The sequence below is a fragment of the Embiotoca jacksoni genome, unplaced genomic scaffold, assembly GCF_022577435.1.
Source record: "Embiotoca jacksoni isolate LCO1_2020_lvr unplaced genomic scaffold, fEmbJac1.0.p SCAF_2, whole genome shotgun sequence".
NCBI classification, from domain to species: Eukaryota; Metazoa; Chordata; class Actinopteri; family Embiotocidae; genus Embiotoca; species Embiotoca jacksoni.
The window spans coordinates 7,663,378-7,677,726 of record NW_027185340.1 but is presented as its reverse complement, the minus strand read 5'-3'; the positions used below and the strand labels follow the sequence as shown (position 1 = coordinate 7,677,726).

The 14,349-nt window shown below is 45.2% G+C and overlaps 1 protein-coding gene across 2 annotated transcripts in view; it reads right to left on the bottom strand.

Moving 5' to 3' along the window:
- Nucleotides 1-14,349, bottom strand: part of plekhm3 (pleckstrin homology domain containing, family M, member 3) — a 33,134-nt gene that overhangs the window by 18,576 nt on the left and 209 nt on the right. Inside the window, exons 2-3 of one of the 2 annotated variants that reach the window (XM_069154337.1) lie at nt 9,947-11,020; nt 4,107-5,207 (exon numbers count right to left, since the gene is read on the bottom strand). In XM_069154337.1, the coding sequence (XP_069010438.1) occupies nt 4,107-5,207; nt 9,947-10,469 (1,624 nt within the window). In that variant the 5' untranslated portion in view covers nt 10,470-11,020. Of the gene's footprint in view, nt 1-4,106; nt 5,208-9,946; nt 11,078-14,349 lie in introns of those variants that run through there. The other variant, XM_069154338.1, reaches the window with a different exon arrangement.

Here is a 14,349-nt window from a genome sequence, read left to right as displayed (position 1 = left end):
ATCAGCATCTATTTTTTTAAGACTTCCCAAAGTTAAAACAATAGATATTTGTTTTGTCCTTTGGTTGAAACTATTACTCGCGGACACGATGGGGAAAAAAAAGAAGAAAACAACAAAGTCTTATCTAACTGCGGGACCACGATCGAATACATATGTTTAAGTCAGATCTAGGTAGGCTAATTTTACAGCAATGATCTCATGCTGTTGTTGGGGTGGATGCTCTTTCAGAAAACCACAGTCCACTGGTGTGGAGCCAGCAGGCTGAGGGGATGGTCAACAGTCAGAGGAACACTCTGTCACTTCGAGGAAACAGCTGACCACCAGACTCGCTTTCTGGCCAACTGTGGTCTCAAACTCAGTCTGCTGCTGTTGGGACCGAGAGGAACAAAGACGCATACGTATGTAGCCCGAAGACATTTGCAAACGGAATAACAACCTTTAACCTTAACCTCAAATTCTATATCATGAGCGCAAAAAGGAGAACACACCCACACATAAAAGACACGCGATGGCAAATGTGGTTTTTTTTTTCTACCACAGGAGTGGCAAACGTGCTCAAATGTGCTCTTCACAGCAAAAAAACAAAAACAATAGAAAATACATACCAAGTATATAAACCTGACGCTGACCTGATCTCGACCAAGACCAGAACAAGCGACCTCAAAACACACAGACGGCTGGAAGTTTTACCAATGAGCGGAGAGAATTTAATAAGGACGGATGGTATGTTATCATTATAAATAAAAATAGTATTTAGGGATGGAAAAGAAGAACATGTAACCTCCAGCATCTGTTTAAACATGTGTGGCTCTATGAGACTAGAAACAGCAGAAACATACAAAGACACGATTACCTGATTGTGATGTGATTTTTGTGTATTTATGTGATAACTGTTCTCTGCAATAAAATGAAATCAAATAACAATTGTTTGTTTCAGCAAAAGCTTTTGCGTTCCACCAATGGTACATGTACCACAGGTTGAGAATCACTGTTAGAGGCCAAAGAGAAAGAGGAAATAACACATAAATTGTCACTGAAACAATTTTGTTTAGTTGCCTCCCAAAAAAATACGTAAGTAATACAAACAAGGGGCTCGACGTGCAAATGGTGAGCAGGAAGGACCCTGTTTCTTTACTATTACTACTTTTATTTGTATTTAATATTATCCTGAACTTTTTATTTTTTTCATTTTCATTTTCAGAGCTTATTACTGCTTCTTTTTTTTTTTTTTTTTTTTTTTTTTTTTTTTTACAGATACGCTACTCCATCCCTCACAAATGCCACTTACCTCATTTCTAGAGTCTGTATTAATAGTTTCAGCTGCTAACTACTTCCTCTATTATCAGCACAGAGTAACAACTGTGTTTTCTGGTTGTCTCTGATCTTTTATGTGTCTCTCCGGGATGAAGAGAGAGCGGGACTGAGGGAAAGATGAATGGGAATTCAAACATAGCTCAAAGGTCTACCGATTGTACTGCGGCTCTCTGTAGTGAGAGAGGGTCACTTTGACCTGCTCGCGGCGAGAGAGAGAGACGTAGAGATACAGAGGGAGAGAGAGGGATGACATCAGGGCGAAAAAAGGGGTTCACGCTTTCATCTGCCCGCCGCTGGTTCAGACCACCACACCTCTGACGGGACACCGGTGTGTGTGTGTGTGTGTGTGTGTGTGTGTGTGTGTGTGTGTGTGTGTGTGTGTGTGTGTGTGTGTGTGTTATGTACATGTGTGAATTAAAACTGAAAAGACGAGAGAGGCCCGAGCTTTGATGTGTCTCATTCACACCGACCAAACACTCAAATGAAAAAACGTGGAGAGTACTGAGTAAGATTTTGTGTGTGTGTGACTGTGTGTGTGTGTGTGTGTGTGTGTGTGTGTGTGTGTGTGTGTGCAGTGTGTGTGTGCGCAGTGTGTGCATGTTTCGCAGAGAGAAACTGTCCATCTTTTGATGTGAACCCACCTCCTACTTCCTCGATTCCCTCATATCTACTGATTCCCACTCCACCCCATCCCTTACCCCCTCCCCCCCAAGCCCCCATCTCCCTGTCCAACAGACTCACATGGTACGCGGGGGCCTGAGAATGTGCTCCAGTGCAACAACAGGGGTCACCAAACCTGAGGACGCTCTCTTCACAACGTGTGTGTGTGTGTGTGTGTGTGTGTGTGTGTGTGTGTGTGTGTGTGTGTGTGTGTGTGTGTGTGTGTGTGTGTGTGTGTGTGTGGTGAGGGGGTAATGGGGAGTCACAGTCTTCAAACGAACGCCATTTCCTTCAAAAGGAATCTAAAATGCAGTGATTCCCATATATAATTAGTTGAATATAATTTACATTTTGATCTTAAATAATCAATTACTCAATATGTATGGATGGCGGTAGCATGCATATGCAAGGGGCAGACTTGAAACAAGTTCAAAGAGAAAAACAGTGTAGAGTAAAGTAGCACGCTGAACGTTAGGCTCTACGGTCGCAACCATCAAGAGATTTTGTTCATGTTTTGTAGCGGCTTCCAAAACCAATAATACGATTTCCTTTTGAGGTTAACAACAGAAGATCAATGTTTTTGATGAACGGGGTTTCCTAATGGACAACATGGTTGGATCTATAGATCTGTCAGGACTCACCGACCCATGCCATACCGTCTCATTCTGCGATCATCTCATCAAAAATAACGGCCCAGGTTTCAAGGCCTCATCGATTTTAATAGTGACATGAATGTTGTGGTAAAGGTTCAGCGTGAAGGATTTCTAGGATATCTTAACATTGGTCACATCTCAGTAGAAAGTATCTGGCAAGCCACCAATAAGATGAGAGGCAGGAGAGGGCAGCAGACAGAAAAGCAGTGAAAAGGTAGAAAGGTTATCTACAGTTGGATTTAAGATTCTGGTATTAAATCTTGAGGAGAATGAAATTTCAAGATCAATTCCTCACCATAACAATGAACACTGTAAACCTACAAGAAGACATGAGACATCGAACAAAACCTTGTGGATTTAGAATACAACTTTGAGGCCTCGATTTGAGAAGGTGTAAAGGACTTTTCAGGGCTAAGTAACACTGCAGGAGACGAAGAAGGGATACAGTGGAATAAATGAGGGGGGTGACAGCAGGAGAAAGGGAGACAAAGGGAGGGAAAAGGCTGTGAGTGTGAATGAACTGGTGAAAGGAAAAGGAGGGGACTAAACGGGCTGAGTGAGCAGAGGTGTGCTCTCTATAGAAAATGGACGTATCCAGCTGTCCCGTCCATCCAGCTCTACCCAGAAACCCTTCAAACAAACAACCCCGATCGCGGCTGACCACTGTCGCATCCCCAGGCCGCTTTCATTTGCTCTCATTCATTCATTCATTCATTCATTCATTCATTCATCCATTCATTTTTCCTTTCCTCCGGTGCTATAAGCCTACCAATTATCATCCATTGGCCCCAGACGGCCTCTGTCCTTGTTCCTGTTTCAGCTGGCCTTTCAAACAGCTCTGCATTAATAAGCCAGTTGTTACAAATAAAAAGGGAGGTGAGCGGTGATTATTCAAAGCCCTCCTAAGAGAGAGCGAGAGAGCGAGAGAGAGGGAGAGAGAGAGAGAGAGGAAGCCCATGTTTCACACCCAGGGAGAGTAAAAAGCACCGCCTGCCATTTATGGGGCTGTCCGAGGGCCCGGTATGACGCCTAACAGGGAATAATAATGAAGAGGAGAGAGGCCGTCATGGTCCTGGATGTGAGAAAGGGCTCCGACTAAATACTGAAAACCACCCAGCTGGTAGGAAGGTGGAATCATCAAAGAGAGCATCCTTCTTATATCTGTTCAACAGAGGAGTTTATAATTTAAATGCAACTGAAGAAGCAAAGGTTTAAAGGATCGAAAGGATCTTTAAAGGAAAGCAGATCATCAATCAGAAAACGGTTGAGAGCAGAACACCAGGGTGAGAGTGTAAAGGTACTCAATCATTGTTTCAGACTTAAACCATCAAATTCAGCCGGAATATAATTTTGGAAACCGATAACAATCTCTTGTAATTCTGTGTTGAAAATGTGCACACACCATAATTAGGCTGCAGGAGATGAGGCCGACAAAGAAACCATTTGTGTATAACCTGTGTGTCCATGAAGGCCACTCACCTGCACATTTGAAGCTCTGAGCGGTGAGCCCCTTCTCCACAGCCAGACAGGTGAGAATACTGAGGAAACTGGTGGTGACTGACTGCCTCTTGGCTCTCTGGGCCTCCCTGTGCCTCCGATCCCTCGACGGTTTCGATCTCAACAGTACCCCTTGGAGGCTGGCGGGTCCTTCTCCCGATCCTTTTCCTTCTTCTTGTGCAGGCCTCTGAGCTCCGACCGCCTGCCGCAGAGCCTCCACCCATTCCTGGGCCTTGACCTGATCGTCCGCCCGAAGTCTGAGCACCTCTTTGGGGAAAACAGCCTGGAAGAATTCTCTTCTGTCGGTCCATGGCTCTGCGTTCTCTTGCTCCTGATCGTGCTGCACAGCCAAGCAGGATGCCAGGGAGTACTGGAGGACGGGGTGGGACACGGAGCCACGGCCTTCGGTGGGGAAGGCCTGGAGAGCAGATCTGGTCAGGACAAAGGTGAAGGCGCGCCAGTTGTTCTGATCCACGAGCTGGCGCAGCACACCGGCTTTGAGGACGTCCTGGCAGCGTTGGGTGAACAGAGGCAGCGTGGTGGGTCTGCTCGGGACACCAGAACCAGAGAGCGACGCCTCCGCTGAGTTGGGGGTGTCGCTATCGCCATCGGGCCTGGTGTCGAGTCCCGACGGAGACGGCGACGAGGAGGGTGACATGGGCGTGGGAAACTTGGCGACCTGTTGATTTTCCGCTCCGGTCTTATGCTTGCGGTTCTCCTGCCTCGCGGGTCTGGCCGCCTGCACCTTCTCCCACATCAGCCGCCTCCACTCCATGGCTTCCCACTGGTTGGCCGCCTTCAGCTGGAGACGCGTGCTGTTGAAGAACAAAGCCTGGAGCGTGCGTTGGTCGGCGGGCTGGCTGATCTGACTGGGCTGGCTGCAGGGTGCTGGTGAGATGACGCTCTGACAGTGTGACAGCGAGTAGGCGGTACCCAGCTGGCGGTTGGCGCTGCTGTCCAGAGTGTACAGCCGGAGCTCGCACGGCGTCAGCTCGACGTGGCAGGCTGTCCAGCGGCCCCGGGGCCCCTCGCGCTGCTCCATCGCACCCTGCTTCACCACACTGCTACTGCTGCCTTTATCTGCTGGGCAGGGACAGAGTCGGAGGGGGAAAAGGGAGAAACGAGACAAATATTATGAATATGTGTGTTGAGGAAAAGCTATTTTATTTCTGAGTGAACACCATCGCACTGGGCCAGCCAGTTGCAGCTCATTGAGGTTCTGTGGGCCCAAAAAACTGTTCTTTAACATTCCTGTTCTAAGTTGTCACTAGATCCATGTGACTTTAGCAAGTAAAGAATATATGAAACTTTAAAGTATTAGACATTCACCAAACTGTAAGCCCAACCGACAGTTGGCTCAAGAGTCTGAAGCTTCACGATTCTGTGGGTGTTGGCAGCCGTTGTTTTTGGATGTTTCAAAAGATAATTAACAGTTTTTCATACACGAGTGGCATGATCAGACTGGTGTTAGCAGACCCAAATTCTAGAAGAGGGATAGTTTCTAATTTCCACAAACCTCAGTCACATAAGCGATCAATAAGTCCTGACACATTGAACCAAACGAACCCTCCACCCTGCGCTTTCTCTACCACTTGGGCTTGAAGAGGGTGATGGCAGGTTAACAAGGGGGATGCATTTTGGTCATTTAGCAAACAACGGGGAGGCGTCCGCCCTCAGCCTTCTTCCAAATCCTCCACTGGGTGTATGTAAACCTCAAAACGTGCAATTAAAGTGGAAAGTGTTGCAAACGCCGATTAAACCTTAATATTCTCGATGCCTTTTCACCTGCAGTTCCTTAAATCAGGGCTCACCGGGCAGACAGGTTGCGTTAAAAATAACAACAATAACTTATGCTTAACCTCTAAACCATTCTGACAAACTGATTTAATTGCAAACCCCCACCACAAACAGTATAATTGGCAGATATTGCACTTTGTTTCTTTATCGTGCTCAGGGAGCGCAAAGGAAAAGCTAAATCCCTCACAGCTCTGCTTTAACTTAAGGGTGGCGAGTCTAGTGCCTCATCAATCTTATCAAAACAGCAGCTGACGCGGTGTCAGTTCAGGTCTCGGACTTTGCATGTTAACAAACCTTTTTTGCAAAAAGGAACAAATGAATATGCAAATGAGCTTAGTTGGAATCAAGTCTGGCTGATTGGCCGTCTTCACGCTCGGGAGGGTCGAGATGAGAATTAGGTGTTGTGGCGAGAAAAGCTGCTCTATTCAATTAGCCTTCATGTGTACCTGGTGGGTTTTGACATCACACACAGTAACAGTCTCATATCAACACACAAGCCTTCCACCATAATTAACACTTCGCTCTCAGCGCTGCTAACTAACTCTCCGGTGCCGATGGCCTCCGAGTCAATCGGGGCGCAAAGTACTGCATCGTATTAACCGCTGCTCTGCAATCTAACGGCGACTCCCGATTTGCTGGATACCAAAGTACACGTAATTACACCACCCGTCTGTTTGTTTAAATCACAGCCCACTGGGCAAGAGGCAAAGTACCTTCTGAAGACCTACACGGATAGAAAAAAACAACAACTTTGGAGGTAATAGGAACTTCATTCAAGGTCAGCATCTAAAACTGGTATTAGTGTGTGTGTGTGTGTGTGTGTGTGTGTGTGTGTGTGTGTGTGTGTGTGTGTGTGCGTGCTCGCGCGCGCGGGCGCGCAGTGGTTAATCCCCCGGTTGAGCAAGGCCAGAAATACGCAAATGAACGTAATCAGAAGCAAAAGTCCTTTTTAACATGTTGGATATTTGCAGCTGACGGCGGATCACGCGTGTTTTGTGTTTCAACCGAGAGAGACGTGCTGGTAAATAGAAAAAAAGAATATGACTAAAGAGCAAAAACAAAAAAAAGTTTGTGGTGTTGATCGTGCACTGAGAAACTGAATTGGAGAAGAAACTCACGAGGATGTGGTGAAAGAATGGATATCTAAAAAAAAACAGGAAACTGAAAACCTACCGCTGATCTCTTCCTCCATTTTTGGCTCTTTCAGTGCCGAACTCCAGTTACTGACAGTACAGTCACTAACAGTCAGGGCTTAAAATCAAAGCCAAAGATCAAAGCTACCTAAAAGGTCCGACATTTGACACTTTTTTTTTTTTTTTTATGTTTTACCTCCAGTTTTGTCGTCCATAATTTTACATCTCCTCTCTAAAGCTTCTCTCTGGATGTCTATTAACAACATGTTGTTCTGGGTTGTGTACCCTCATGGTTGAAATGCACTTATTGTAAGTCGCTTTGGATAAAAGCGTCAGCTAAATGAAATGCAATGTAATAATAATATCCGTGTCTTTAAGACACTTTGACATAAACAATCATCTTGTCTTGAGTGAGGTACGCTCAGGACAACCACAGGTCCTCTTCAGTCTCCACGACGGAACGACTGCTTCGTGTTTCTTCCAAATAGCATGTTGACAGCCGGTTGTGCTGAGGGCTGACTAGAGCATGAGAGTGTGACATCAACTCACTGTGACATCACAAACTCAGAGAAGTCCAAAGAGCACAGCTGTTGCCTGCTAGACTACAGGTTCACCTACGGTACGCGTGGGCTGAGAAGTCGACAGGCCGGAGTGACGCGAGTTGTTTTTTTCACTGCTTCTTTCGAAGCCATCTTACTGTGTAGTTGTTTATTTCCATTTCTATTTCCTCTCTTATCTATGACCTGCTGCGCACTGACAGTCCGTATCAGGGCGGAGTCTTTTTCTTCACCATTCACTTCCCCACAGATTACCCCTTCAAACCACCCGAGGTCGCCTTCACAACAAGAATTTACCACCCGAATATAAACAGTAACGGCAGCATCTGTCTGGATATTTTGAGATCACAGTGGTCTCCTGCGTTAACCATCTCTAAAGTCCTTTTGTCCATCTATGAATCTGTTTTACAAAAAAATTGGGCTGCACATCAAGTTTTCATTTTCCCGATTGATCCACAATTTTTTTTGCTTTTCAAATATCAGAAAATATATATATTTTTTAAACAACACCATTTTCTTGACCTCAAAGGGACATCTCTTCCGATTAATGCAGCTTTTAGAGTTAAGCCAGCAGTGTTATAAAACATGATAGATCATCAATAAGATGATAAGTTAAGCCAGTTTGGTTCTCTATATGCACATATATTGTATCCATAAAAGACTGATAATCATTTCCCTTTACCATCTAAACAAGCCCAGCTGTCACTAATGGGAAAGCAAACAGACCACTTTTTATAAATGTGATTAAAGAGACATAGTGAGACTGAGCTAAATCACTCTGCCTTCTGCTTATTACTGTCCTTTTCCTACTTCTCTCTTTTCAATGCACATCGAGCCAAACTAAATAGCCTGATGTCTTTTCACACATATGCTAATACTAAATAATCCTGCCAGTATCAGGGGCCGGGTAATTGGGTTGCCTCTTCTCTCGCCTCATTTGAGTCCATTTGCTGACAGGATTACAGGCTATTATCCCCCAGGATCCCTTAGGATCTCCTTAGGCCTTCAGATAGCCAAAACACACAAACAAATGGTGCGTGTGTGCGTGTGCGTGTGTGTGTGTGTGTGCGTGCGTGTGTGTGTGTGTGTGTGTGTGTGTGTGTGTGTGTGTGTGTGTGTGTGTGTGTGTGTGTGTCTGTTTGGCTCTCTGCCTGATTACGGCCTGTCATAGCACAGCTGTGTCATTTCAAGTTATCATCATCTTCTATCATTATTGCTTTCTCTGAGGATGCTTCAACCTAAGTACAGCACACGCCCCGATCCGCAGCACAAATAGTCCGGGACTTCTGTCCTCCGAAAAGCCTCTCAAAGGCTGAGAAAGCTTTTCAGTGAATGGACGGTCGATCAGAGCGAAGGAGGAGGAGGTGTGCATGTTTCTGGTAGGTTCAATGAGTTGGTCACCAGAGGACATGACATCATCTTCAGTGAGTCAAAGCAACTCTCCGCGCCGCGAATGCCCAATTAGGCAAATCCGATGTGATTAAAGGGTCAGTTCACCCAAATTAGAAAACATACACAGGAGAAGAAAACAGTGTGACCTCTCATAGACGAAGTGAATGGCCGTGATTAACTCGTGACAATGGCGCAAGTCGAGGACAGGGATGTACTAGATGGAAAAGTTAACAGTTCTCGTGGGCAATGCGATGGATGCATGAAAAACAAAACGGGCAGATGGAAAGACCTAAGAAACTTTGATGGCAAAAATGTTATGGTCAGAAAACTCTATCAGAGTATCTCTGAAACAGAAAAGCTGGTGAGCGGTGAAGATCTACCAACAGTAGTACGAGGAGGGACAAATAATGAACACTTCACGTTCCTCGGTGGGAACGCCAAATGTTCCCTTGGTGAGCAGCTTCAGTTCTCTTCGCTGTGATTAAGCTCGAGAAACTCTGCTCACGTTAACATTTGTTCAGCCTCTCTGAAGGGCGATGAATCAGTGACCAGTGGGGTTGATTATTGACCAACTTGTTTACCATGCAATTAAACAACGTCCTCACACCAGGGGGCGCTGATGAGAGTGGTTAAAGAACAGCTGACTTAGTATCAACAAAATCTCTGACGGTCAACAAATTTGTGTCGCTTCAAGAAATACTGCAAAAGTCTTTTATAAAATTTAAGAAAGTGAAAAATTCACCAGAAGCTGAGGTGGCATCTTTAGATTGCTTGTTTTGTCTCATTGTCTGTCCCAAACTCAAGGTAACAACTTTCTTGGACTGAATTACTATTTTACTGATCGTTTCAGCTCCATCGATGAGATATGAGAGACACACACACACACACACACACACACATACACACACACACACACACACACACACTGTGTAAGTGAACTCACCTTCTTGCTGGTGGTTGAGGATCATGTTCTTCAGCGTGTTGCAGTCCACTGTGGGCAGTCCGTTGTCCGTGTAGGCCGACGGGCGGTAGTTGACGTCTGACCTGGACCGGCTGTGTCCCTTCTTAAAGACGGAGGTGGACGAGGAGTTGGCGGCGTAGTTGGTGCACTCCTTGGAGTGGGCTGCCAGGTCGTTGGTGGAGCGCGCTCGGCTCCTCTTGCCGTGCCTCAAGCCCATCCCCAGCCCCAGCACGCTGAAGTTGTCGGCCCAGGCCAGGCCTAGAGGCCCCACCTCCGGCTGCTCTCCAGCCAGCAGGCTCCACACGCCGCTGGAGCTCAGCTTCTCCAGCGCGGCGCTGGACACCTCCTGCAGCTGCTTCGGCTGCCTGGGAGGCTGGAGGTTCCCGCTTTGAGCCTGGCTCGGCCCTTGGCCCTGTATCCTATCCATGCAGTGGATGAAGTCCTCTGTGGCCTCCAGAGCCGGGCTGATGTCGCCCACCATGTCGAGCTGCTCAAGACCCTCCATGGCCGTATCAGGAAGGGCTTCGACCCTAAGCTGGCAACCGTACAACTAGATAGTTTTCCAAAGCGGCCGCAAAAACCCTGTTGGCAGCATCTACATGCCTGACAAAGAAAGCTAGCCTTCAGCTGGGCAAATGCAAGTCTTTTATGTTGGCTGCCGAGTTAGGAGGAGGAGAACAACATCGGAGCAGTCTGTAAGATTCACAAACTGCTGTCTGAAGCCTCGAGACAAGGTGCTCATCCAGGATTACAGTCTTCTTTTTCAGTGATGTTCCTGAAGCAGCAGATACTCAGGGGAGGGGGAGCCACTGCAGCTTCATGCCAGAGCTTAATAGGACCGGCAGCAGTCTGGGACTCTCCAATACAATCCAATTTGGGCCGCAAACGTTGTTACGTAGCCAGATGCCCTCTCTTTGGGCACGGAAACAGCAGTAAAATACCTCCAGTCAGTCTGAACAGTTCAGGGGCCGGACTCAAAATCAACTTCACAATTCAGATTCCTTTGGCCCATCAGGTGGCTGTAGGCTCGTCAGATGGAGGCTGATCGTGGCGTCACTGGAACAAAAGGGAAGACAAAAAGAGGAAATTGTAAAGAGGAAGTGTGCCAAAGAAACTCAAAGAATAGAACGAAGCTGACGGTTAGAATACGGTGACTAATTCACACGTAAAGCCGCCTTTCTTTCCAGGTGCTTTCAGAAAATGCAAATAGATCCTCCGTCGAGACAAAACTTTAAGATAAGAGGATAACGAAGCCTCTCCCAACTTGCAGTTTCTTCATCACAAGGGAGACTGAAGCTTCACAGATTTGTCCAGAGCAAACAGAAAGGATCATCCTCCTTCATGATGTCCTGATGAAATAAATACTCGTCTTCCTCCTCAGTTGCTTATCGCTAGACTGAGCAGACAGAGAGGAAGCAGGCTTGGGTGGGGTTCCCATCCATCTGCCTGACCGCCTGTCTCTTCTGATTCTCCCCAGTCCTCCGTCTTCTCCCTCCCTCTCTGTCATATATATATACACTGTATGTACATACGCGCTTCTTTCTGCCTGAGTTGTTGCTCCCTCGCTCTCATTGATTTTCCTCTCCTCTACCGCTCAGCCTCTTTTACTTTTCTCCAAGTATTAATTATTTAAAGGCCATTAAAACACTGCAATCCCAGTTCCCCCCAGTGACGTACTGATTATTTATAATTATATCTGTGATAATTTGTTAGAGATACAAAAGAGGCCATTAACATAGGTATCCCGGCGATTTGTTTTGTTTTTACTTCACGGGTTTTATTTGAGATTTATAGTCTTATCTTTATTACGCGTCACGAGTAAGACAGTACAGTCCACCATTGCATAGATAGATAGATAGATGGATATACTTTATTGATCACGCAAGGGGAAGACCTTGGTGCTAGTATTATGCAGAACATAATATTGTTTTATTATGGCTCACATTTTTATTTTCAGTTTGAAATCAACTTTGATTTAGAAGTCACTATTTGAAAAGTATCGACGGTGTAATTTCGAGAAAATAAGTGAAAAAGAATTTCATAAAGGGGCACTGGTGTGACAGGACAATAAAAATGCCACTGTCACAAAGCCCAATATTTATTTATTTTTTTCCTACCTAATCTGTTCTATTCTGATTCACTTTTACTGAATGAAAAGACCTCCGCTGTCGTCCTGAACCGAGCAGTTTAGGAGTGCTCCTGTTTTACTTTGACGCCTGGTATGATCGCACACCAGCATATTTCCCATGACATCATCTGCCTGCGGAGACAGCTCTGACCTAACTGTGCATCGGCATCGAGGCCAGTTACTCATCGCGCTTCCCACTGAACTCCTGTTGACTCACACATGCTGTCAAGACAACGAACTCAGAGCAACGGCCGGAAAAAAGAAAAAGATCAGAATACTTGTGATCAGTGAGAGAATAAAACTCCAGAACAAAACACGGCAGGGAGGATTTTTGTATAATTGTGACGAGGAGTCTGCGGGGATCACAAATTAAATCAAGAAAAATTCAATAAACCAAGAACTGGTTTTGTCCACTAAATACTCTAAATCATTACTGCTTAAATGTACAGAAACAGTCTAAAGTTTTTCTTTATCTTTACTAGTATTTTTCTGCAGTGTAGATTAGTAGTGAGGACATTAAAAGCTATAAAAGAAAAAAAGGTGCTAGTGTTTCCCTTGACGTCGGTTTTGCACAGTGTTGGTAAATCTTCGTTGTGACATCATCACCTGGAAAGGTTTCCAGCTTGCCTCGTCACAGGTTTACTGGCGAGATTTCTTGCCTTCTCAATGCGTTTGAGATCATCAGTTGACTTGTGTTGAGGAAGTTTTGATATACAGAAAAAAGTCCTGTTTCAGGACTATAGTAATATATATTATGGTTATTATAGATTCACTCGACTGAGTAAAGAGAAACAACTGGTCTGTCATTACTTTAACACATCATAGTCAGTTAATGACAACATTTGTCAACAGCTGTTTCACAACCATCAAACTCTGAGGTAAAACTGGGTCTGCAGCTCCATCTGGTTTGATCTTAACGGGACCATTATTTGTTTTTCATCAAAACATTTAACCGAAACACCTCCAGGCTGTTTAGCGGCCGTTTGCTCAAGAAGCAAAGTGATCAGATGACTTGTCCTCCACAATCACCCGATTTAAACCCAGCTGAGATGAGCTGAAGCGAACAGTGAAGGAAAAGCAGCCAACGAGTGCTCCGTCAAGACTGTTAGAAAAAAAGCTCCATGACCGTGCAAATTAATCCAGAAATGAACATTTTATCTTGACTTTAATAATAATAATAATAAAAAAAACTTTATTTGTATAGCATTTTTCATACAAGAAATGCAGTTAAAAGTGCTTTACAGCCAGAAAATTACATGCAGTGTTTGTCATAAAAACAGATATAAAGGAATATTTAAAAATATAGAAAAGAAATGAGATGCATAAGAAACATATAAAATGCATAAAAACAGATAAAATGCATAAAATTATACAGGAATAGAGTTAAAATATAAAATAAGCAATATGCATGTTAAAGGCACGGTAGTTCAAAGTGCAAGAGAGCTTCAAGAGTAACTCGTTAAAGGCTGATGTAAAGAGATATGTTTTTATCTTTCTTTTAAAACGTATTAACTGAGCGAGCTTCCCTGATATCGAACAGGTCGTTTGTTCCACACCTTTGGAGCGAAGCTGACAAAAAAAGCTGAATCCCCAATTTTCTTTTCGGCCGTTTGCCGGGAACCTCCAAATAAAACCAGCGGCAGATGATCTTAGCTTTCTTGAAGGCGCGTTGTTAACCAGAGAGTTAAGACATGCAGTCAGAGGTTTTGTAGGCGAGGAGGAGGAAACTTAAAAGTCAATCCTGTGTCTTACAGAGCAGCCAGAACCGGACTGATGTGTCCGCTCCTCTTGGTTCTGGTTAAACACTCGAGCTGCAGAGTTTTGGATGAGCTGAAGTCTGTCTGTTGTTTGTTTTTTTTTCTTTGAAAGGCCAGCAAAAAGTAATTCCTCTTTTATACAGTCACGTTTAATGAGGCTAAGAGTGGTCTGAAATAAGCGGAGTGACGCCTGAGCAGAGCTGCTGGTGACTTTCCCTCTGGTCCTCCATCCATAAACACACAGTCAGCAGTAAACAGAGGTGACGCCACGGTCAGCCTGTCGGAGAGCTGCAGTACCGGGATACTACCCCTTCCTGTTCGTCACGAAAACACATCCCAAATGAATAAATATATCAAATCGATTATCTATCCGGAGAGCTGGCCGGCTAAGGCCCCTTGTTTATCTCCAGCTGATGTTGATGTGAGCCAGAGGAGGAGGAGGGGGGAGGGGAGGGGAAGGGGAGGAGGGAGGGGGGGGGGCTAGTTAGCTCGCAGCTAAC